The sequence below is a fragment of the Myxocyprinus asiaticus genome, chromosome 3 (assembly GCF_019703515.2).
Source record: "Myxocyprinus asiaticus isolate MX2 ecotype Aquarium Trade chromosome 3, UBuf_Myxa_2, whole genome shotgun sequence".
Taxonomy (NCBI): domain Eukaryota; kingdom Metazoa; phylum Chordata; class Actinopteri; order Cypriniformes; family Catostomidae; genus Myxocyprinus; species Myxocyprinus asiaticus.
The window spans coordinates 56323210-56349369 of NC_059346.1; the positions used below are offsets into that span (position 1 = coordinate 56323210).

The following is a 26160-nucleotide window of genomic DNA, read 5'->3' on the forward strand; positions in this document are numbered from 1 at the left end:
TGACGTGAGCTCTGATGTCTTCACTCTCATTAGCAGTCACTCGTGAATGTCACTCGTCATTTGCATAAAGTTTACATTTTCTCAACTTGTCTTGTCGCTCTCCACGGCCGTGGCAGCTCGTGTCACCAGAAGTCGCTCTGCTCTCATTGAAAATGAATAGGATCGTGTTGCTGTCTCGCGCGATGTCACTGGCAGTGTGAACGCAGCTTTAGACTCAATAAGTGCCTGAGAAAATAAATATTTGTAGCTTGTGGGTAGCATATGTATTATGTGTACTCAATATGTTTTTGACAGCCAGTTGCATCTCATGAATTGTCAGTGTGGAAGTATTAAATCCTATTCTTTTATATTTCACATCATCTCTTTGATATATGAAAAATAATTCATCAAAATATATCAGAATATATTCTATTATTTTCTAATTGTCTTCAAAATGTTTCAAAAAATTTGGCACTATCTGGGCATTTTGTAGATCCATTTGTGATAGATATATACATGCCGGGTCTCTAAAGACTCGAGTATGTAATAATGTTTGGCGAAACACCCATGCATTTAAGGGTTAATTATCATTATTATTATTATTATTATTATTATTATTAAATAATCATGCCGTGAAGACTATTCCAGTAATTCACATAGTTTGATTTTACATTTGATTACCTTTTTTTAACATTTCTGAATGTTTACTAGAATACTAAATACTGCTTTTGTTAATTTTATAACTGTTTACTTGAATAATTACTTGCAAAAACATGAAGCAATATTTAATTGAGAAATACTTGAAGGCTACATGCCATTTTTTTAAATTTGTTAATGTTTCTAGGAATATTTAACTTTTAATGGAGTGTGTCCAATAGCATAGTTTGTGCTGTGGTGTCGACACTGGCATGAAGAATCTTGAAATTTCACTGGCATTGGTGTTGATATTTGGTATCAACCCTACTCTATGTTAATTGTGTCTTCTTTTGCTCTCAGGGCTACTCTTTCGTGGCTCCTTCTATCTTGTTCAACAAGAACGTGGTAATGGGGGATGTCCTGGATGCTCACGCGAATGTTGACAGGCCCGGTTCTGCTACAGTCCATCGTAGTGCTATGCTAAAGGTACACCGCTGCCCCTCCAAAATGAAGCTTTAAAAAATAAAATAACTTTGAAGATTTGCGTTGAAAAGAGTAAAACGTCCTCCTTTTTTGTGTTTTCCAGGAGTCTCAGTTTTTCCTGCACTATGAGCTGTGCCTGCTGGGGGCACCACTTGGTGAGGGCAGTTTCTCTGTCTGTAGGAAGTGCAGACACAGGCAGAGTGGGCAGGAATATGCTGTAAAAATTGTCAGCCGAAGGTAGAAACACTTTGTCACACTTGTTCACCGCAAAAGCCTCATTCAAAATCAAAGCAGTTCAAAATTTGGGGTCTTCAATGAACATCAAATGTTGCTCTACTAGTAAATGATTTTAGCTGTCAAACACTGATTTTTGTTGACACTAAGCCGTATGACACTAAACCGTAAGAATATTTTGGTTTACTTAATTGCATTTGTTCATCCCTTAAAGAAGAATTTAATTGTTCAATTTATATTGTTTAAACTGTTTTTTGGGGCATTTCAATGGCTGTGAAACAAATATTCCTCTGACATGTACAGCCCCACAGCAAACACAATTTCATACTTTATCTACAGTCTGAATATGATGAGAAAGAATGGACACCATAAAATGATAAATAGACAATAAATAAACAACTTTTTTCATGTTGTGGTTGTCTACTATGAACATAAAGTACAGTTCAATAATTCAACTAGAGATATCTGTTTTGTAAACAAAGACATTTTATTATCCAGTTTTTTTTTTTATGAATTTGGTTTCACAAATTGAATTTAAGAGTTATCAGTCATACACTCAGAGCGATTACTGAGTTAACAAATCACTACTGAACAGAAATTCAAGACTTACAGGAATTCAAGACCATGTCTGACTCATAATCATAGTCATGAATCATCTATGGGCCGTGCACACTTTTTCAGCCATTGTGGTGTTGAACGTCTGTAGAGATATGTTTAGATTCCCAGCGATGCTCGAGTCTTAACATGATTCTGTCTGCTGTTGTAGGATGGAGGCCATGACTCAGAAAGAGGTGGCAGCATTAAGACAGTGTGAATCTCACCCGAACATTGTCACACTCCATGAGGTCTATACTGATCAGGTATGCCTTTGCACACAACACACTTATAATACTTCAGATTTAAGCAATAATATAATATTTTGTTGCTTGTTTACTCCATTCTTTTATTACTCCTTTTCCATGGACATGGTTTCAGAGCTGGTGCCCAATCTGAAACCGTTCCATGTGTTTTCAAACTGGCTCCTTACTGGCCCCATAAACCTACTGGTCTTGAACCAGGAACCATTAAATGAATAGTTCACCCAAAAATGATAATTCTCATTGTGGAACACAAATGAACATATTTTCACGGAGATATGAGGTGTTTTTTTCCTTACAATGCAAGTCAGTGGGGTCTTGATATCTGCATTGTTCTTGGTGCGATCATGATTTAAAGCTCGATTACACTTCCTTGCGCTTGATGCATGCTTAGAGCATGTGTAAAGCTTGTGCACATGTGCAGAACTGACAGTCGTATGGATTACCTTTATGCTGCATATATGTCCTTTTTGGAGCTTGAAAGTTGTATGGATATATTCACTAGGGATGCACCGATCCGATACCTGGATCGATATCTGCTCGTTACTGACGTTTTTAAACAAATCGGGTATCCGTCTGACGAGCCCGATCCAAATCCGATACTGTGTGTTAGTCATGTTCATTACTGTCAAGCTCAAAAAATGACAAAAGAACCATTAAAACACCATTAAAGCAGTTCATATGACTCATGCATTTTGTTCAAAGCCATTTGAAGACGTGCGATAGCTCTGTGAATCACAAAAGGCTGTGTTTTTAAGTAAATATATAAAATGCACGCACAGCTCCAGCACGTTATTGAATGGCGCTGCTGTTTACACGCAATATTTGAGCGCTACTCACAAACAACATCTCAGATGTAGATGCTCATTAGTTCGTTTCACTTATAATATGCATTTAGAATGGCACTGGAGGTACTTTTTTTTTTTTTTACCAGAATTTGAATAAGAAGCGAATTAAACTACTGTGAACTTGCCAACAGACAGACACATACAGGACTTCCTGGAGAGTTTAGAATGTCAAAATAAAAGCATGAGGGTTTAAAAGTTAAAGGTGTCATGGAGAGACTCACGGAGGCAGAGATATGAACTCAGTAGAAGGGTTTATTGAACAGATGATTGTGATGGTATATATGCAGTCCTTGATTAGCCACTAATGATATGCAGGTGCGTGTAATCAGAACTCAAGGGAGAGTGAGCACTGACTGCAGTGAGGAAGTGAGAGAGAGAGAGACCGGTGGATCCGTGACAAAAGGTGCGCGATTGAGATATATTACTATATATCACTATTATAATATATTATTATTATCATTTGTTTACAAATAATAATAATATTTAAGTTGAATGGGTTCCAAAAAATAACTTTGTGAATGAAAAGTATTCTGATATCGGAATCGGATCGGAAGAGAAAAAGTGGTATCGGTGCATCCCTAATATTCACATCATATTTCCATAAAAATATCGATGTTTGTGTTTCCCAAAATAAATGTCATACAAGTTTTAAATGGCATAAGGGTGAGTAAATGATGAGAGAATTATCATTTTTGGGCAGCATAATGTATACAACAAGGAAAGTTTACAGAACAACTCATGACTACAAAACTAGATCAGTCATTAAAATCAACTAAAGAATCTGAGATAAAAATTACGAATGTCATATGTTTGAATTTGTTAACCTTCTAACTATTGCATCAAAAGCAGTTCATTAAATTATTTTGGATGTTGAAATATGTTCTCAAAACACATAAGACTTGTAAACAATAACTATGATAAGTCATGTTTGTTTGTGGGCAGGTTGTGTATTATCCAGTGTCAGGACAAAAATGCAGTGGATATTTAAAATTTGAGGGCAAAAATACCCTATAGTATGCCCCAAAAAGGCCCCAAACATGGCACATTTTTGTTTTCATCCATTATTATTTTGTATATTTCATGATATTCTATTGAAATAATGGGTTAAGTATGGTTTAAGAGATAAGCATTATTGAATGTGTAGCTAATATAAAAAAAAATAAAAAAAAATAAAATAAGTGAAGAAAACTCAACCAATAACTCAAACTTGAAAAAGTGATTACATTTACTCTGATGGTATAGAGATAATTTAAAATAGGGACCATATATTTTCAGATATATTTTAACTGAGCATTTACACACTTTACACAGAGAATGACATATTTTCTCAGCTCCCAAGTTAGTGAAAATGTTAGTACTTTTACCAATTATTTGCAAATGTGTTTTTGTTTTTAACAGACTTTTTAGATGCATAAATTCAATCCAATAAATTATCCTGACTACAAGTATAGACTAAATCAAATTCTAAACAATCCAAAAATGTGATAACACATTTTATTCATGAAGTTATTCTTTAATGAATGTTAAATAAAAGACACATACAGTTGTGCTCAAAAGTTTGCATACCCTGGCAGAAATTGTTTAATTTTGGCATTGATTTTGAAAATATGACTGATCATACTGTCTTTTATTTAAGGATAGTGATCATATGAAGCCATTTATTTTCACATAGTTGTTTGGCTCCTTTTTAAATCATAATGATAACAGAAATCACCCAAATGTCCCTGATCAAAAGTTTACATACCCTTGAATGTTTGGCCTTGTTACAGACACACAAGGAGACACACACAGGTTTAAATGGCAATTAAAGTTTAATTTCCCACACCTGTGGCTTTTTAAATTGCAATTAGTGTCGGTGTATAAATAGTCAATACTGAGCCATGGGGAGCAGAAAAGAACTGTCAAAAGACCTGCGTAACAAGGTAATGGAACTTTATAAAGATGGAAAAGGATATAAAAAGATATCCAAAGCTTTGAAAATGCCAGTCAGTACTGTTCAATCACGTTTTAAGAAGTGGAAGATTCGGGGATCTCTTGATACCAAGCCAAGGTCAGGTAGACCAAGAAAGATTTCAGCCACAACTGCCAGAAGAATTGTTCGGGTTACAAAGAAAACCCACAGGTAACCTCAGGAGAAATACAGGCTGCTCTGGAAAAAGATGGTGTGGTTGTTTCAAGGAGCACAATACGACAATACTTGAACAAAAATGAGCTGCATGGTCGAGTTGCCAGAAAGAAGCCTTTAATGCACCAATGCCACAAAAAAGCATGGATACAATATGCCCGACAACACCTTGACAAGCCTCACAGCTTCTGGCCCACTGTAATTTGGAGTGACGAGACCAAATAGAGCTTTATGGTCACAACCATAAGCGCTATGTTTGGAGAGGGGTCAACAAGGCCTATAGTGAAAAGAATACCATCCCCACTGTGAAGCATGGTGGTGGCTCACTGATGTTTTGTGGGTGTGTGAGCTCTAAAGGCACGGGGAATCTTGTGAAAATTGATGGCAAGATGAATGCAGCATGTTATCAGAAAATACTGGCAGACAATTTGCATTCTTCTGCACGAAAGGTGCGCATGGGTCTCTCTTGGACTTTCCAGCACCACAATGACCCTAAGCACAAGGCCAGGTTGACCCTCCAGTGGTTACAGCAGAAAAAGGTGAAGGTTCTGGTGTGGCCATCACAGTCTCCTGACCTTAATATCATCGAGCCGCTCTGGGGAGATCTCAAACATGTGGTTAATGCAAGATGACCGAAGACTTTGCATGACCTGGAGGCATTTTACCAAGATGAATGGGCAGCTATACCACCTGCAAGAATTTGGAGCCTCATAGACAACTATTACAAAAGACTGCACGCTGTCATTGATGCTAAAGGGGGCAATACACAGTAGTAAGAACTAAGGGTATGCAGACTTTTGAACAGGGGTCATTTCATTTTTTTTTTTCTTCGTTGCCATGATTGTTTTATGATTGTGCCATTCTGTTATAACCTACAGTTGAATATGAATCCCATAAGAAATAAAAGAAATGTGTTTTGCCTGCCCACTCATGGTTTCTTTAAAAGTGGTACATATATTACCAATTCTTCAAGGGTATGCAAACTTTTGAGCACAACTGTATGTTAATTGAAAAGCAATTGCTAAAGATCGCTACAGTATTTATTAGCCCATATGGCAATGTTTACTTTATAGTGTTTCTATTGCAATACATTGTAGATGATTGTAAGAGTGCATGTTTTGTTTACCGTGTGTTCCCTTACAAAAGTAGAGTTCTGGCAAACCACCCTAATTATTTTCACATGCAAATGAGCTTTGCGGCAAACTCTTCATTGTCTCCAAAGGTTTTCTGCTGGTTCACCACTGCCGGTTAAGAGCTGCAAACTTCTGGCAAACATTTATGGCGAATCGCAAGCTCATTTGCATGTGAAAATAATGAGTGGAAAATTTGCGGCAAGTTTGTCAGAACTCTAGAAGCACATACATTTCAAAATAAGAGTCCCTGGTGTATTTCAGGCTTGTTTATAATTGAAAGTTTTGTGTTAACTAAATCTTCTTTTTTTTTTTTTTTGTGGTTATTATTGGGATTCTGGTTGCACAACACACACACATCTTGGATTTGACTAATTTTGGACTCTTGTAGCCTCTATGTCTGTGGCCATCTCTGTAAGGAAAGACTAAGAATTCTTTTTAACATTCAATATATTCATTTGAAAAACCATCTACCTCTAATATGAACCACCAGTCAGTAACCGCACTGCCTGATTGAAGTCACGTTAACGGAAACAAAAATCACACGGTTCTGCTATTATTCTTTTTTTAAATGGAGCCTGTTCTGAACAAGAACCAGTTCTCGATTCCCAACCTTAAAATTCTCCTCCTCTCCTTTCCATTCTTACTCCTTTCCATCCCTCTCCCAGTATCACACATATCTGGTCATGGAGCTGTTGCGTGGCGGTGAGCTGTTGGAGCGGATCAGGAAGAAGAAGATGTTTGCTGAATGGGAGGCCAGTCAGCTAATGAAGAGTCTGGTGTCTGCGGTCAGCTACATGCATGAGGCTGGAGTAGTACACCGAGACCTCAAACCAGAGGTACAGAGATACACAAAATAACAGTGGTCAAAAACATTTATTGAGATTACAACGGATAGATGAATAGATGGGCAAGACTGGCATAAAGAGGAAATTCTAATTTTTCATGGCACATTGCCAAAAAGAGAAGGACAAAGAAAGGACCTAAAATGACGATTTATTGATGTGTGAACAGCAAACAGATAAATGAACATATTTTAATTCAAATGGTCAATTGATCAAATAGCATGTGGCTACGCAAATGCAAAGGATGGAGAATATAATAAATTCTCAGTTCTCTATGAACTCATAAAAGGGTGCTGTCATGCGCTGACAAATGCATTATATACACATCTGCTGCACCACTAACTGGTCATGCCAGCTCCCTTTCAGCTCACTCAGTCTCTTGTTCTCTCATTCAGATCTCCTGTCAACTGTGCGATCATCACTCATAGTTTGCCTGGTTTCACTTCTGGTTCAGATGCAGCAGATATTGTGATATTATGCATTCAGCACTCACTTGTGCTCAGCTGTCCATGGGCTGATTTTGTGTCTGTGCTGTGGAATCTTAATGTGCTGTCCACATGCAGGGAGGACTGTAGACAAGTACACTACAGTTGACATCATCTTCTTCAATGGCAGTTTCTCTGACCGCTTTCACACCAGAGTTTTGGTGAACTACTGAACTACTTCAGAGAGTTCTCATCAAAAAATCCTCCACGTGCAGCAATGACAGCTTTTCAGATTCTTGGCATTCTAGCTGTCAGTTTGTCCGGATACTCAGGCGACATTTCACCCCACGCTTCCTGTAGCACTTGCTATAGATGTGGCTGTCTTGTCGGGCACTTCTCACGCACCTTATAGTCTAGCTGATCCCACAAAAGCTCAATGGGGTTAAGATCCATAACACTCTTTTCCAATTATCTGTCGTCCAATGTCTGTGTTTCTTTGCCCACTCTAACCTTTACTTTTTGTTTCAAAAGTGGCTTTTTCTTTGCAATTCTTCCCATAAGGCCTGCACCACTGAGTCTTCTCTTTACTATTGTACATGAAACTGGTGTTGAGCGGGTAGAATTCAATGAAGCTGTCAGCTGAGGACATGTGAGGCATCTATTTCTCAAACTAGAGACTCTGATGTACTTATCCACTTGTTTAGTTGTACCACATCTCTTTCTGTCCTTGTTAGAGCCAGTTGTTCTTTGTCTTTGAAGACTGTAGTGTACACATTTGTATGAAATCTTCAGTTTTTTGGCAATTTCAAGCATTGTATAGCCTTCATTCCTCAAAAAACAATTATTGACTGACGAGTTTCTAGAGAAAGCTGTTTCTTTTTTTCCATTTGTGTCCTAATATTGATCTTAAGACATGCCAGTCTATTGCATACTGTGGCAACTCAAAAACAAAAACAAAGACAACGTTTAGCTTCATTTAATGAACCAAATAGCTTTCAACTGTGTTTGATATAATGGCAAGTGATTTTCTAGTACCAAATTAGCAATTTAGCATGATTACTCAAGGATAAGGTGTTGGAGTGATGGCTGCTGGAAATGGGGCCTGTCTAGATTTGATCAAAAATGACATTTTTCAATTAGTGATAGTGCTGTTTTTTTTACATCAGTAATGTCCTGACTATACTTTGTGATCAGTTGAATGCCACTTTACATTTACATTTACATTTTACATTTACATTTATTCATTTGGAAAGAGGAAAACAAAAGTGAATTATCTTAAGGAGACAGTGGTATGAAAAGTGCCATACTACAAAGTTTCACTAGCATCACAATAGTATTCAAAACAGATGAAATGTGCAACAAGAATTCATTTATTTATTTATTTTTTATTAAAGACTGGTTAAGTGCTCGTGGAAAAGATGTGTTTTTAGTCATTTTTTTGAAGACAGAGATTGAGTCAGCTTCACAGATGGAGTTGAGAAGGTCATTCCACCATTGTGGTATGATGAAGCTGAAAGTCCGGGAAAGTGTTTTGGTGCCTCTTTGTGTTGGTACAACAAGGCGATGTTCCTTAGCCGACCGCAGGTTTCTAGTGGGTGCGTAGCTCTGCATAAATGATTTTAGGTATGCTGGAGCAGACCCAGTGACTGTTCTGTATGCCAGCATTAGAGCCTTGAATTTGATTCGTGCATCAACCGGCAGCCAGTGGAGAGAGACAAGGAGTGGTGTAATATGCGCTCTTTTTGGTTCATTAAAGACCAGACATGCTGCTGCATTCTGGATCATTTGCAGGGGTCTAATTGCACATGCATAGAGGCCTGCAATGGGAGCGTTACAGTAGTCCGGTCTAGTTATGACAAGTGACTGGACAAGCAGTTGTGTGGCATATTCAGAGAGGAAGGGTCTTATCTTCTTGATATTGTAGAGTGTAAATCTACATGATCTTGCGGTCTTTGAGATGTGGTCTGTGAAATTTAGTCTGCTGTTGATGGTTACCCCTAGACTTCTGACCGTTTTGGAAGGCGTTACTGTAGTTGCACCCAGCTGAACAGTGATGTTGTGTTCAACAGCAGGGTTGGCTGGAAAGACAAGGAGTTCAGTCTTGGCTGGGTTGAGTTGCAGGTGGTGTTCCTTCATCCAGGCCGAGATGTCTGCCAGGCAGGCTGAAATTCGATCAGTCACTGTGGTGTCGTTGGGCTGGAAAGACAAGTAGAGTTGCGTGTCATCAGTGTAGCAGTGGTAAGAGAAACCGTGTGCCTGAATGATGGGTCCCAGTGATGTTGTGTATATAGAGAAGAGAAGTGGCCCAAGCACTGATCCCTGAGGTACCCCAGTTAGTAGCTGATGTGGCTTGGATACCTCACCTCTCCAGGCTACCTTGAAGGACCTACCTGAGATATAGGAATTAAACCAGTCAAGCACAGTTCCTGTGATGCCCAGCAAGGAGAGGGTAGAGAGTAAGATCTGATGGTTGACTGTGTCAAAGGCTGCAGAAAGGTTCAGCAGAATCAGGACGGATGATCTTGATTCAGCTTTCACCTGTCTCAGCGACAGACAGCAGGGCAGTCTCGGTGTCCACTTTTGAAGCCTGACTGATTGTCATCCAGCAGCTTGTTCTGTGAGAGATAGGCAGAGATTTGCCCTTTCAAGTGTTTTTGCCATGAATGGGATGAGAGAGACTGGTCTGTAGTGTTCTATTTGTGTGGGGTTAAGTGCGGGTTTCTTCAGCAGTGGGGTTACTCGAGCCTGCTTAAATGTAGTGGGAAAAGTGCCTGTAAGTAGAGATGTGTTAATTATGTATGTGAGTGCAGATAGGATGGACGTATAGATGGCCTGGAGAAGGTGAGAAGGAATGGGGTCAAGGGAACAGGTGGTGGGGTGGTTGGAGAAGAGGCGTTTAAAGACCTCAGTGTCAGTCAGAGGAGAGAACATAGAGACAGAAGAGTTGCATACAGGGGACAGGTGTTTGACAGGGGGTGGTGCTGAGAATGTATTGCTGATGGTTGTAACCTTATTAGTAAAAAATATGGCGAAGACATCTGCTGTCAGTGATGTGTCAGGTGGTGGAGGGGGAGGGCAGAGAAGTGTGTTGAATGTTCTAAATATGTTGCGAGTGTCTGTGATGCTGTTGATCTTGTTCTGGTAATAGGATGTTTTTGCAGATTTAACGTTATCTGAAAACGTTGCAAGCAGAGACTGATATTTACCTAGATCTGCTGGATCTTTAGATTTCTACCATCTCCTCTCAGCTGCCCTGAGGTCAGTCCGATGTTCACGAAGGACATCAGATAGCCAGGGGCTGGGTGGTGTAGTACATGCTGGCCTTGAGGAGGTAGGACAGATGTTGTTTAGACAGGTTGTAGTAGAGCTTAGTGTGTCTGTGGCAGTGTTTACATCAAGCGTGGAAAATACATTTAGTGTGGGAAGAGAGGTAGAGACAGCAGTGGAAAGGCGTGAGGGTGAAAGAGAATGGGGGTTACGGTGAAAGGAAAGCAAAGGTGGAGTCTGTTTTAATGTAGATGGGAGAGTCATGTTGAATTGAACAAAGTGGTGATCAGAGACATGTAGAGGAGTAACAAGAATATTTGAGTTGGTACAGTTATGTGTAAAAATAAGGTCCAGCTTGTTGCCCGATCTGTGAGTTTCTGTGGTGTGTAGTCTTTCCAAGTCAAATGAGGCCAGAAGAGTATTCAGTTCTGTGACCTGGGGCTTGTCTTGGTGTATGATGAAATCACCAAGAACCACAAGTGACCTACCATCCTCCGGCAAGGATGACAGCAGGACATCCAACTCCTCAAGAAAGTTTGTCAGCTGACCTGGAGGGCGATAGATGACAACAACATGTAATTTTGAGGGTTGCATTGTAGTAATAGCATGGAATTCAAAACTAGTATTGTTACATAGTGAAGAGTGTGGTGAAAAAGTCCAATTGTTATGAATGAGCAAACCTGTTCCCCCACCCCTGTGTGTTGACGGCTGTGAGAGAAGGAAAAGTTGTTGGAGAGAGCAGCAGGTGTTGCTGTATCCTCTGGACGTATCCATGTTTCTGTCAGTGCCAGGATGCTGAGGGTGGACTGTGTGGCAAAGGCTGGAATGAAGTCAGCTTTGTTCACAGCTGACTGGCAGTTCCAGAGTCCCACCTAGAACAGAGCAGGTGCTGAAGTGCAAAGTGGCCGTAGGTTGTGTGGGTTGTATTTGGTCTTGCATCGATATCGTGTAAACGGTCTGTAACAGATAACAGGGATGTGCTTGAAGGCATGTGTTATTCGTGATGTAGACATGTTGGTATATAGAAGGAAAATAAGACAAGATAAAATTAAACGATACTTAAGTGCTATGGTGAGTGGCACCTTGTCAGTGTCCTTGCTTGGTGGACTCGCACAGGTAGACTCGCTGGTCTTTACACAAGTAGGTCTACACACAAGGATGGCTTTCAACGAGGGCTACCGCTTCCGCTGTCGCTTCCGCATCAGCATTCAAGTAAAATATATACACGATGTTAACAAGCCAATCAGTGAAAAAAGCAGGACACGCCTTAATGCTACTTAGCACAACAAAGCTAGTCACGTGGTCAACTGAAACTAAGGGTTGCGCGAGGTGACAAGCGCGTGTACAAACGCGACTTCTGTACACCGCAAATAAATTAATTATGCTGCACTTTAGCAATAAATAATACTCTAAAACAAGTGGAGCACTGTTTATAGACACTAAAAACAACAATATTTTTACACACACTGGACAAGACAGTAAACAAACAGCAAAAGTCTAGCAATGAATACCACTCACAACAAAGTAAAACAATGAAATAAACACACTTACACACAACTGCAGACTTCTGTAGATAGATCGCTTCTCCTTTGGTGAATTAAAGTACCAATTTCCTTCCGAAACAGCAAAATCTGTACATTATTCCAAACTTTTGGCCGCCAGTGTAGGTCCATACGTATTTGGACACTGGCATGATTTCTGTCCAGTACATTGAATCTGAAATTAAATAACAACTATGGACTTCAAGTGCAAACTCTCACCTTAAATTTATGGATATTTTCATATGTATCAAGTGAACCCATGTAGTAATTATAGCCATTTGACAGACTGACCATTTCAGAGGACCAAAGGTTATTGCACAAGTTCCTATAAACCTAAATAAAATGATCATATTTAGTACTTGGTTGCAGATTCTTTGAATTTGATGACCAAATAATACCCTCATACTAAAGCTGAAAGTCTGCATTTTAAACTCCTAATCATTGTTTCATTTCAAATCCAATGTGCTGAAGGACAGAGCCAAAATAACCAAAAATTGTGTCATTGCCCAAATACATTGACTAATCTGTATAAATCCCAAACCAACCTTACACCTGTAGGCTAGCCCAATACCTAAACTTCTCCTTACTGCAATTACAAGGGTTCGGACATTGTGGACATGGGATGTGCTCCTCACCATCAGGAATCTGGGGTTAATCCCTGGCAACATTTCAGCAGTTCCCTCTACTCTTGACCACTGCTAGGCAACACCATGCGGATGTGCCTGGTGGCAAGAAATCTCCATAATAACAAAAGTAACAACACAGAAACAATTCATTATCAGGGGTGCAAACTCATCAGGTGTCCAGGGGACCATTGTTAAATATCAGCTTTAAAATGTGGATTTACAGTCGATTTTAGCATGAGAATATAGGGAAAAACTCGCCCTAGCATTAGTGAAAGGCAGGGAGGGGTTAATTGGCTCCCCTTCTCTGGAAACTGAAGTAGTATTCATAACATCTAACTTTTATAGATCAATCTGCCTTGTTTTGGAGAAATTAACCTATGTGGTCAGAGGGAAATTAAATAAATTCAGTCAAATATGGGACAATTTTATGCAATTCTTGGAAAGTGATTAGGCTGAAATTAATGAGTGAAATTGATCAATAAAATGACAGTGCCTATAAAAAATAATTTACCTTGATTCAACTCTATGATTATTTTGGAGGATACAGAGAGCTGTTTCTGACAATTACATACCTTATTGCTTTTTGGATCATTTGTAGATAACTGGCTTGCAAGGTCATCAATGTCAGTCTCCCATGGTTTCACATGTCAGCTCTTCAACTGAAAAATATGTAAAGTAATTAGCTATCAGCATTTATACTTTCTTTTTACTATGATCATCCACATTTATGCAGCTGAACTTATCACCCATCACTGATGCACTGTTTAACAAACAATGTATGTAATGACTGAATTAACCAAGGAACAACCTTGATAGATACAAGCTAGCCATTTTATCTAGTTGAGCTAGCTACCATTCATTGAAAGTAGGTGTACTAATACGGTACGGTCTTGTACTAAGTGTTGCTAACCTTAACAATAAATCTAATCACCGAAGATAAACATTGTATGTTAATGAACGGCAATAACTGCAATTAATTTGAGGTAAATGTAGGCCAACTGACATCTGGTTATGGTAGCTAGTGAAGTGTTGCTCATGTGGAATTAGAATCTAACTAGCTATTATCTAGCGATAAACATTAACTAGAAATGCCACTATTGACTAGATTCATGAGAGGTCAGCTAATGCATTAAAATGTCAACAAATGCAGTCATTTCATCAACTTACCAGTGAGTGTGCTTGAGAAACACTGAAATGAATGTGCTTCAGCGCTGGAACTATTCAGCATTTAGAACTGTCGGTTGCCCCACAACACGCGTCACTTCCGCATTCTCCGATAACAACAGAAGTCTATGGCCGTTAACCAAACGGCATTTTTGCACCCTCGATGGGCACTTCGCGAAGGGGATGCCACTTAAATGGTCGTTCCAAGCAAAAGTAGGAAAATAAATTTTTTCTTAAAGTGCCCCTTCAGAAGATTTTTAGTGAAGGCTACATTTAAACTATAATGTCAGATTTCCCTTCAGAGTGCCCACATCAAGAGCTCTGTCATTCGTAGTGAGTAGGGCATAAGGATGATCACTTTCGATTGGAATTTGCCTTACGGCAGTGTCGCAACTCTCTTTTTCAATGGCACTAGGATGCACTACATTTTTGTTGATTTTTCGCTGAACCAGAACACTGTGTGAAATGCATGTTGAAACTCTTAAAGTGACTTGTTGTTTACTTGTAAATTGTACACATTGTTTCAAACAGTGATAGCTCATAGCATCATTAAATATACAATTTCATGATATAATATTAATTAATAGAATGTCGCATTTTTTTTATTTTTACAAAGTTAAAGTGTGATTAGAATAGTGATGACAAACAAATGATTTAAAAATGTAATATTTACTTTCATATATGTTTTTCAGGACAGTTTCTGTTCAGTTCTATTGCTTGTTCTTCATCTGATCAGCCTGAATGTACCCCACTATTTTTGTCTTATTTGTTTGTGATCTTTTCTTATAGAGAAGGGTGTTTGAGCAACTCTTATTATTTCAACTTTTAGCATTTATATTGTGTATTAAAGAACTTTGTTTTAATGAGAAATTTGAATGTGTATTTTGCTCTAATAGTTTGTCATTTAAGTGTTATTATATCGAATCGAGATTATATCGAATCGTGAGATAACCATACCGTCCCATCCCTAGTGGACAGTGTCAGCGCTAAAAGCTTTTTATATGGTGTTCAAAGCAGCACGAATCATGTTAATGCAGCTTCACAATTGCTTTAGCAAAGTGGATAGCCACAATTAATATTATGGGTGATGATGGTTTAAGAGATTTAATGCCCATTGCAATGAATACACAACATATGGGAACTAGTTCTTTCATTTAGTCAACCTCCCAGTTACACTTTGAGAAACGATTAATGTTACTTTAATTGATGTTATTTTAATGCATTTCTGTCTTTATACTGTGGAAGGCTTTGTATGGAAAATGTTAATTATTGTTACATATTGTTTTTTCTTTCCTAAAAATGGAAATAAATGCATTTTGACAGGAAAAGAAATATATATATAGTCAAATTTCAGCACTTTCAAAATCTGCGATCAATCGCGATTAACTACGAAAAAATCATTTGATTAATCGTGATTAAACATTTTAATTGATTGACAGCATTAATACATGCGCACACACACACACACACACACACACACACACACACACACACACACATATATATATATATATATATTCTTATATTCACTCTCATACACGCAAGACTGGTGACAGGGAGGATAGCAAAACTAGTCTAATGACAGAGTCTGTCAGGTAAGTTAATGACCAAATAAAGAGCGCATTAATATATACACACACACACAGTATATCATTCTTTGGTTCAGAAGTCTAAAAACAGGCTCAGTCATCATTGTGATATACTTCAATATGCAAAGCAGTATGCTACAAATCTGTTTTCTTTCTCTCTTTTTTTTCCTGTCTGGCAGAATGTGCTGTTTGCCGATGAATCAGATGACTCAGTGTTGAAGGTGATTGATTTTGGTTTTGCGCGGTTGTTTCCAGCGGGTAGCGGCAGTGCTCCTCTGCAGACTCCCTGTTTCACCCTGCAGTACGCTGCGCCCGAGCTCTTCCACAGCTCTGGATACGACCAGGCGTGTGACCTTTGGAGCCTGGGGGTCATCTTGGTAAGTGTGTGAGTGTGAGGCTGACTGTGTATGAATATATGTAAATGCAAGTGTGTGTACATAAGTATATGTATTTCTATGAATGAAATGCAGCACATGTCAGACTACTACTTTAGACAGGACTGCTATTATGGCAGTCCATTTTGACATTTAATCACGTGCAGGATAATATTTATAGATATCAACAATTCAGTTTTCACTAGTTACAATGCTAATTATTGATGACAGGAATGCAATTACTACTAGTGAAAGTGCTCATTTTTTATATCAGTAATTACATTTGCACTCGTAAAAATGTTAACTATATAAAAAAGTCATCACTTGCAGAAATACACATTCTTGATATCAAAAATGGAATTTCAACTTTTAAAGAACATAATTCTTGATATTTGCTACTGCCGATACTGTTGAAAGACTTCCTAATTCCCGATCACAAACATTAAATTCCTATCATTATTTGACCACTTGTTCAGAATACCACATGTAATATGCTGATATTGTGTCAATGTCATTTTCTGTGTCAGTACACCATGCTCTCTGGACAAGTTCCATTCCAGAGTGATAAAAAAGGAATGACATCATCACACGCTGCTGACATCATGCATAAAATCAAAGAGGGAGACTTCTCATTGGAAGGAGAAGGCTGGAGGGGTGTGTCTGAAGAGGCCAAAGATCTAGTGAGAGGTATAAAAACTGAATAAAATCAGAATTGGCTTCGCTGATGAAAAATGTAATAAATCACAGCCATACTGATATTCAGTACAGTAGCACAATTGCAAGTGTGATATTGCTCAAAATTTGGTTAGATAGTTTGTATATTTTTTCTCTGCCATTGAAAATACTTCCAAAGAAGTCGAAGCATCAAGTTTTGCGTGTTGCTGAGCGACGCTCAGACTGACAGACAAACAATGAATTGTTAGAGTTCTGTTATATGAAATATCAGCATTCTTGGAATGCTGCTTGTCCAATCAAATTAGAGGGCCGGAATTAACTATTTTATATTATGTCTATATGCGATAGTAGGAGTACAGCCCTATTCTAATGGTGGTTTCTATGACCACATATTATCCAACTATATTCAGAAAATCATTTGGGGGATTTCATCGTAAAAGTGTGTAATAGAAATGAGATATAATGTAGGCTCAGGGTTCAATAGTGGATTTACTTTAGAAAAAGCACTTGCTACAAGATAATGTAATGTTCTGTGAAATTATCAGCCTATAATAACAGAATTCAAATCCAGATGGGTTTAGAGCACCAAGACCTGGAAAATCTATTTGCTTTCCTTGAATGCTCAGTCTCTCCAGTATTGACTACAACCTGAAATAGCTCTGAAATACTTTTTAATACTTTCTTTGCACCACTTCAAAGCTCATGATGAGTGATTCCTGACCCAGCCATCTGGGACCTTCGGGCTATCGAGTGCATTTCAGTCCAATTTCAGCACAAGTGCTTGTTATTATAGCTGTCATCTGATCATCTGTATTGAGATGGATGGGGTGCGGTGGCCTGGTGGAGGGAAAGAGCCATGTGATGGTCCCTGGAGATGCTGTTTTAGTGGCTGAAGCCCCAAATTAGCTTCCTATCTCAAGTTTTTTCTCTCTCTCCACAGGCTTGTTAACTGTAAACCCTGAGCGAAGGCTGAAGCTCTCTGCTCTGAAAGAGAATGCCTGGCTTCAAGGAGGGGGTGTCATGTCCTCCACGCCCCTCTGCACACCTGATGTTCTGGAGTCCTGTGGCCCGACCGTCCGAACCTATGTCAATGCCACCTACAAGGTCAAGTATCTGCATTTACACTCTTTGTTTGCAGTCTGCAGAAGTGAAATTCCTAGCCAAACCGAACTGCATGTACTGGGCTGTAATTGAAAAATGGCATATTTTATGATTAAGTAGTACATTATTTGTGGTGCTTTTGCTCTTGCTTGGGGATTTGAACAAACCCCTAACCCTAAGCAATTGTGAGGTATGAAATCACAATTGTGAGATAAAAAGTAAGAATTACTTTTTATTTAATTGATTTTTATCACAATGTAGGATCCGGCTTCCATACCAAACAGTGAGAGCGTTCAAGCCTCATCAGTTGTAAATGTAATTGCTTTCCTGAAAACACATCATTTATCATCAAGATTTCAGGCAGCATTTCAAATAAATCAAATTGAACCAGAAATATTTCAAATGCCTGTTCTCCGCATCGAAAACCGAAAATGGCATTTTCGGCTAAAAATTTCAGGGACCAAAATTGCAGTGCCTTCCTACATTTTAGTATGAGTCCTAGAAAATGTTGCCCCACTTTGGAGTTTATGCTCACTTAAACTGGAAGGGACCACCTGACCAAAATGTTCAGTGACCAACCCAAGTTCATTTTTGTTTTTCTGTGACATTTAGGGGCAAATAAATCTGAAATCCTTAATACTGCAGTATGGCAGAATGGCACAGCAGTCACTGGAAATTGTTTTACGAAATACAATAAAGAAATCAGTGGAAATTTTATTTAGGGATGTCCCGATACCATTTTTTTGAGAACGAGTACGAGCACCGATACTTCCTTTTTGGTACTCGCCAATACCGATATCTGTTTTTTTGTTTTCTGAATTCCACATCAAAAGTTTATTTAATATTATCATTGAAATAGTGTTTAAAGAAATAAATTCATTAAAACTTTAATCAAATGAAAAATAGAACAATTAATTTTCCCATAATATTGTATTATTTTTATCAAATGAAGTGCTTTCACACAGAACCTCACAGCACTATCCAAAATACAACATTGGAGTTATTTTGGTCAACAAAAAAAAAAAAGTGTTGCATAACAGAGCATCACAGATGTGTGATATAGTTTAAATATAATACAATTACTAGTGATTTATTATTAGTAGTAGTATTACAGTGAATATTACATGACTATAAAGTAATGATATTTCTGTCGTACGCTTTTACTATAAGCACTGTACTGTGCTGAGATTTTCAGGGTTCCCACACATCCTGGAAAACCTGGAATTTTGCTATGCAGTTTTCCAATCATGGAAAAGTCATGGAAAATGATAAAACAAAAATCCTAAATGTCTTGGAAAATAATTGTTTGTCCTGGAAAATATATTAGAATAATAAAACTGTTTGACTTTGTCGCTAACAATGTTTTTGTTTCATGTACAAAAACATGGTTATGATCGGGATTCGGGATAGGTGTCAAATACACAAATTTGTATAGCTTTGTCACTGCTGGTGGCTGTGCATTGTGAAGCATGTCAACGGTTGATTGTCATAAACGAAGCCCTATCAGGTACATTCTCTGCACATCTGCTGACATCTCTGCTTTGCTCTTCCATTTTTTATATCAAATAGTTTAAATAACTATTGATAAAGTGCTGTTGTGTTAACAACAAAAACATTTGAGTTGTACAATTTTGACAATGACGATGGTCAAAACAGATTAAAAAAATAATTAACATTCCGAGGTGGTAGCATGGTGATGCAGCCTTTACACATGTGAATTAATTGTCAACAATTCACCCTCTTATACCGCATCTCACGGAATTTGGCGTAAATGGGATGAAAAATAATGTTCGAATGCATAATTAATGGAAAGTCCACAAATGATGCCTATTAACAGCATTGCAACAAAGAACATGTATAATATGTCTAATATCTACTTTGCTATTGCGAAATCTCAAAAGCTTGAACTTCAGCACATGGCCATGGACGCATTTTCAGGATCAAGGTAATGTTCCCTTTGCGCTTTGTGTTTTAATTAATAAAAATAATTCTGTTTTCACCGTTTTGATAATAAAATGTAATTAAACTGTTGATTAAGGAATTCGGAAAAAAATAACCATCCAATTACCAAAATATACATCATGACTTCTCGTGTGTTTTTTGCTTAAATATTACACTCGATGGGTACATAAAATGTCCTGGAAATGTATTGGAAAATTGTGCCATGAAAAGAGTGGGAACCCTGATTTTGGTGGAAGCTTTTATTTTGAAGTCCTTCCCATTTCTGTGTGTTTTTGACGGTAGCTTCTCACCTCCAGAAAAGCAGGATTTAAGTGAACCAATGTAATTATTAAACCGCAAAAGGCTGCTATTGAATTACATAAATATGTAGTCTGTATGTGCCTCATGCTACAAAGTGAATTAGCACTTTGCTCTCTGTCATCTGCTACAAACAAGGTGCACAATGTTAATGATGGTGTTTTCTGTGTATGAGTCATGGATCTCTAAAAGGTATGAGCAGCCGGCGTCGGCACATTCACAAGCGCTCACATTTGAAGCGCACAGCACATGCGAACTAAATATTTATATCAGTAAATCACAGCCTTTACGGTTTAATAATCACACTAGGACACAACGTGATTTTCTTTTGTGCGCTGAATGTTTACGGAATGACATTCGTATGTCAGATGGTATCATTTTTTGAGTACGAGTACATCCGTGTGGTATGAGGACATCCCTACTTATATTAATGCTTTGCGTCACGATATTTACTGTTTTTGAACAATTTTCTTCCAATCTTACATATACACACAGGCATTTAACAGGGGAAAGCGTGAGGGTTTTTTCCTTAAAAGCGTCGACAATGCTCCGCTAGCAAAACGGCGGAAATTGAAAATGACCAGCACTGGCGTGGAAACCCGCCGCAGCTCCTCCTCCTCTTCATCTTCCTCCTCTTCCTCATCTGCTTCCCATTCCAAGATGCAGAATTGCCAATCTATGGCTCCCCACGAAGAACCCAAATTGTGACATTTCACCTCTAAATGATAAGATGCGTTGATGTGGTGAGAAAATGTAACGCAAAAGCATTTTGCAGCATGAAAAGACTTTCACCTTGAAATAGCAGATTAAGGCAACAAATTCAACATTACAAAAGAGATTGAACTTTCATCTCGAAGTGTGCAGCTGGCAAGATCAACAGTTTGTCATTGGATATTTAATCAAAGAAGAGAAATGGTGTTTTTTTTAAAGATGGTGGCTTTCTAAAAAACACGATGCCAAGGACATGATCCACTTTAGAAAAGAGACTCGGATGGCATTCCTTGTACAATATTTTGGGACGCTGTTTTGGTTTACTCACATTTTGAGACATTTTAATGAATGTAACTATGGTGGGTATCCACATGGATTTGAAAAGATATTTAAACCGAGTTTAAGATTGAAACACATGGAACTGGGATCGGGGAAGGGTGTAATATTAAGGAAAAAATTAGTGGTAAAGAAAGTCGTAAGAGAGCAAAGCCATATGCGAGAATTAGAGTGAACTTCTATTTAAATGTATCTTAAAGTTTTATCGATCCACTGAGCAAAGCTTTATGTGAATCATGTATAGGCTATTTACAGTCATGTTACTACTTTCAGAAGTTTTCTCAATGTGTGCATGGTTGTAGTATTTTAAATATTTAGCATTTTAAAAAACTGGCCTATGAAGTCAGACCACACATGTTTGCCTTCACTAATCCGCCAATTACAATGTGGGGCTTTGGACAAGGATACTGCCTCCTATCCACAGTTTTGGTCTCGATCTTTATGCCCTGTATTTTTATCTTTAGTTGTCGTGTGAAGTACATAGAGATGACTTTATATGCTGTCACTTACTTGACTGATTTCAAAAGGTATAGAACCTTGTGAACCGGCCGAGTTTGCCGCCACCTTTATCAGACTTGTATCTGTGTACTTGAAATGCTGCGTATGCTTCTTAAAGGCATAGTTTGCCCTAACATGAAAGTTCTGTCATCTTCTACTCACCTTCATGTTGTTCCAAACCTGTGTGACTTACTTTCTTCTGTGAAACACAAAATTAGATATTTTGAAGTATGTTGAAGCTGCTCTTTTCCATACAATGAAAGCAGACAGTGACCACTGGCTGTTAAGCTCAAGAAGGCACCATAAAAGTAGTATGACTTTGTGAGGAACAGACATAATTTAAGATGTTATTCACTGAAAAGTAATGTGCTAGTTCTATTTCATGCCTCCTAAATGGCTTTTTTTCTTTCTTTTTTTTAATCTGTCAAAATGACCAACAGCAGTTTATCTGTCAATGTTTAAAAAATGTGTTAACGCACAGAATCTGTTCTGCTGCAGACATGGAGAGAATAGTGATCATACTGTGTAAATTAGCACAATAATTATTCAAAATCACCTGCATTTATAACTATAGTATGTAAAAAAGGTTTCCAGTATCCAGTGAAAGGCTAAATAAAATAAAAAAAAATGTGTGATAGAGTCAATTAGAATCTAAGCATGTTCAACTAAAAAAAGAGAAGCCTCATTTTTTCCTTGGTTGAGTAGATAAATAGATAATTAATCATTTAAAATAATTTTATTTCTCAATAAAGTTTTCATTGTAATGGACATGACAGGTCATCCATTATTTTTAACATCGCTTAAAATGGAAAAGGAAACTTGCGTTATTTTTAAGTTAAAGTTTTTTATTCACTTTCCATAAAAATGATATATATCGTTGTTGATAAAAAAATTCAACAAAATTGCAGTATTAGTTTTTGCTTATATTGCCAACCCCTACTTTACTATACAACACTATACTGATCGACCGATAAGGGGTTTTTTAATGGCCGATGCCGATATCTAGAAAGTAGTTCTGATATATCTGATATCACACAATATGATATAATAGTAAATAATACATAAAATTGCTAACAAAAATTTTGTTTACTTTTGTTTAGCATTATATTTACTCAATTTCACACAAAAACGTTAACTTTGTAAAAATAGAAATAAAAAACATGTAACAAAATATATTTTTTGCAGTTACATGTTGAAGATGGCTCCTATACATGCAAGCTGGCAATTCTCTGCCATCACGGCTTCCAAAACTTATCAGACAAATGCGGAAAATTTAGCGGCCAATGCAGATAATTTAAAAATACCAAATATTGGCCCATATATATTGGCCTCGTGATGTATTAGTCGTCCACTGCTGTACTATACTGTACTATATTTAAAAAATATATGTATATATTTAAGCCAATTTTTATATTTATACATAGAAATTCAATAAATTTCCATCATATTGAATTATGCAATATTTAACTAAATTAAATTAATAGACTTTAATATATAAAAGTTGTATTACTTTAATTTTGTTCAAGATTACTCAATTCAATTTGATGGATATTTTTTTGTGTGTATGCTATATAGCACAAGTTGTGTGAACTACTTGTGTGGTGTTTGTCTTTTTTGGAGCTCGACAGCCTCTGTGCACTCTGTATTCCGCTGAATATCTTTGTTTCTGTTCTACAAATGAAAAGAGGTCATATGGGTTTGGAACACATGAGGGTGTGTAACCGATGACAGAATGAACTTTTTTTTTTTTTTTTTTACTATTCATTTATTCGCCTGTACACTCTTGTCTCTTCTACTTATCTGAGCGATCCAAACATCCACTGCCTGTTTAACTCTACTACCCACTGTAAGGGCTGAGGTTCACAATACAGCAATCAATCCCTCCGATTCTCAAGGGCTTTCACAATCAGTCCATGCTGTAAGCGAGCGACCCTCTTGCACTGTGACAAGAGTGAGAGAAGAAACACATCTTTAGTTTTGCAGAATTTTATAACTTGTTGTTTAATGTACTGTACAAGCATTCAGACGTTTTTGCATTGAGTCTTTATGCTGTATGCGCTTTGTAAATCAACCAATGAACACCTGGGATTCAGAGCACGCGAGCGGTTTTATGAAGAAGCGAGCAGGTGTCGGGTCGCAGTTAAACACCTTCAACATTGTTTAATAAACTGCACTTTCCTTTTAAGAGGTGTGAGGCTGGCAGGTATGAACAATTTAATGGTCAAACCGATTGTTTGGCGCTGTTTTTATTAAACTAATATATTCATCAGTTTTCTGTGCCAAAATAATCAGTTAAATGGGGGATAATATAGTCTGTCTGATTAAATATATGTTTTTAGCAGTCCTTGCACACGACACTAGTCTTTACATGACTTTGTTGTGCACAAGTGATGCTTCTATCAGATTTTCATTGATGGAAACAGTTTGTGGAAAGACTGAAACAAATTCTGCACATTCGGGTCCATGTCTTTTGATTTAGTATGATTTACTCCAAGGGGCTCTGAGGTGTAATTTTGCTCAGCATTTGTAATCAAAGTATCTTTCAGATGTGATCAGCACAATTATGCCATGCGATTAAAATTAATTGGAGTTTAGGGCTATTAAGGGATGACCTAATGAACACACTGATTTTACACTATTATTTTATGTTTATGTGAATGTAAAATCCTTTTTAATTACATCTGTCGCACAAGTTTTGTCACGTCAGTGTGTTCTTGGCTTTAACAACTGTAATAACTTTTTATTTATTACTTTTTCTTACTCTTTATATCTTTATGTTTGGAATAGTGATTATTCCACAGTGTTATGGATTTTTGCTTCTTTTAGTTTAGTGTTTGACTTCTTTTTTTTTTTTTTTTTTTATGTGGCAAATGAATTTGTCAGTAGGAACAAGTTGTCTTTATTAAGATCATGTGCACTGCATCACAAATTATGTTGTGTGGAAGTTATAGAAATGTACATTTTTGATTTCGGAATGTTTTAATAGATATGATTTTAAGTCTAAGGGTGAGCTCACTGTCTCTTTTTAATGGTTTTAGTTTCAGTTTGGACTTTCTGTGTATGTTATGTTATTGTTAGGGTTCTGATTTGCATGTTTTGATGTTTTTATTTTTTAAAAACTTTTCTTGATAACTTGAGTGTTGTCTCTGCCAAAAAAAGTTTTGTAAGATAAAAAAGAATCTTGGAGCAAAATAAAATACACGGTTATAAGAAGGCATGGTGTGCATTGTTTTGCATTAAGAACATTGTTAAATCCAAAGCATATAAAATATAGCAATATACTACAATTTTTATAATATGCATTCACATAGAAAATTATGTGAATTTTTTTAAACCACATTTCAAATTTTTTGTGTGTGTTATGATGCATTTAATTGTGCACAGAGGGGCTTAATTTATTCAAATCAATTAAAATATGCAGTGGGATCCTAAAGGCCACTAGAAAAAATGCGTCCTCGGTATTTAGAATTTTTCTAATTTAATTTATTCAGTTTTATTATTTAATATATATATATATATATATATATATATATATAAAAGTATATAATTTTTAAGTACGTTAAAGGAATAGTTCACCCCAAAATGATAATTTTTTTTTCAACATTTTCTCTTATGCCGTCTCAAACTTGTATTACTTTTTTTTTTCAGTGGTACATAATGATTTTTTTTAAGGATGTATGATGTGTTTTTATCTATACAATGCAAGTCAGTAGGGTCCAAAACTTTCAAGCTCCAAATAGGACATAAAGGCAGTAGGTAATCCATACGGCTCAAGTGGTTTAATCCATGTTTTCTGAAGAGAGGATTTGTTTTGGGTGAACAGTCCAAAATGTAACTCATTTTTCTCTATAAATCTTGACAAGTGCAGTTTCCTTGGGGCATTCATGATTCGCATGTGCAGAGTGACAATATTTATGTCCTTTTTGGAGCTTAAAAGATGTTGGACCTTATAGACTCACATTGTATGGAGAAAAAAATCATTGTGTTCCGCAGAAGAAAGAAAGTCATGAGTTTGAGACGGCATAAGGGCATGTAAATGATGAGAGAATGAGCATTTTTGGGTGAACTATTGCTTTAATAGCATAACAATGTGTGAGAAAAATAGTAAAAAAACAAAAAAAACAATATAAAGCATTTGGTATTTAGTATCGAGCTGGCTCAATTCTCCACACGTTTGTGTAAAACCTGATGATCCAGATTGTGAAAAGTGTTGAGGTACTGTAAATAATATGTTTCATGAATATGGTAATCATTCAGTATAATGGTACTGCCACTATACTTTTTTTAAAAGGCATATAAACATAATTCATGTTACACCAAGACGGTTGAGGAGGCTAAAAGCAAAAAGGCTGTTTTTTTAATATGAGGTTTTGGACATCAATAATCTTAAACATCTACCTGAGGTGAGCAGCTGTATTATATTAAGCATTATACGCTGTAGTCTTATTATCGGTACT

The 26160-nt window shown here is 37.2% G+C and overlaps 1 protein-coding gene across 1 annotated transcript in view; it reads left to right on the top strand.

The window, feature by feature from the left end:
* The window catches only part of LOC127421049 (ribosomal protein S6 kinase alpha-4-like), a 40538-nt gene extending 15621 nt beyond the window's left edge, over positions 1 to 24917 (top strand). Inside the window, exons 11-18 of the mRNA XM_051663768.1 lie at positions 976 to 1101; positions 1202 to 1335; positions 2099 to 2192; positions 6961 to 7131; positions 15929 to 16126; positions 16651 to 16810; positions 17739 to 17902; positions 20654 to 24917. Coding sequence (XP_051519728.1) covers positions 976 to 1101; positions 1202 to 1335; positions 2099 to 2192; positions 6961 to 7131; positions 15929 to 16126; positions 16651 to 16810; positions 17739 to 17902; positions 20654 to 20866 — 1260 coding nt within the window. The 3' untranslated portion in view covers positions 20867 to 24917. The remainder of the gene's footprint in view (positions 1 to 975; positions 1102 to 1201; positions 1336 to 2098; positions 2193 to 6960; positions 7132 to 15928; positions 16127 to 16650; positions 16811 to 17738; positions 17903 to 20653) is intronic.
* Positions 24918 to 26160: the final 1243 nt, after the last annotated feature.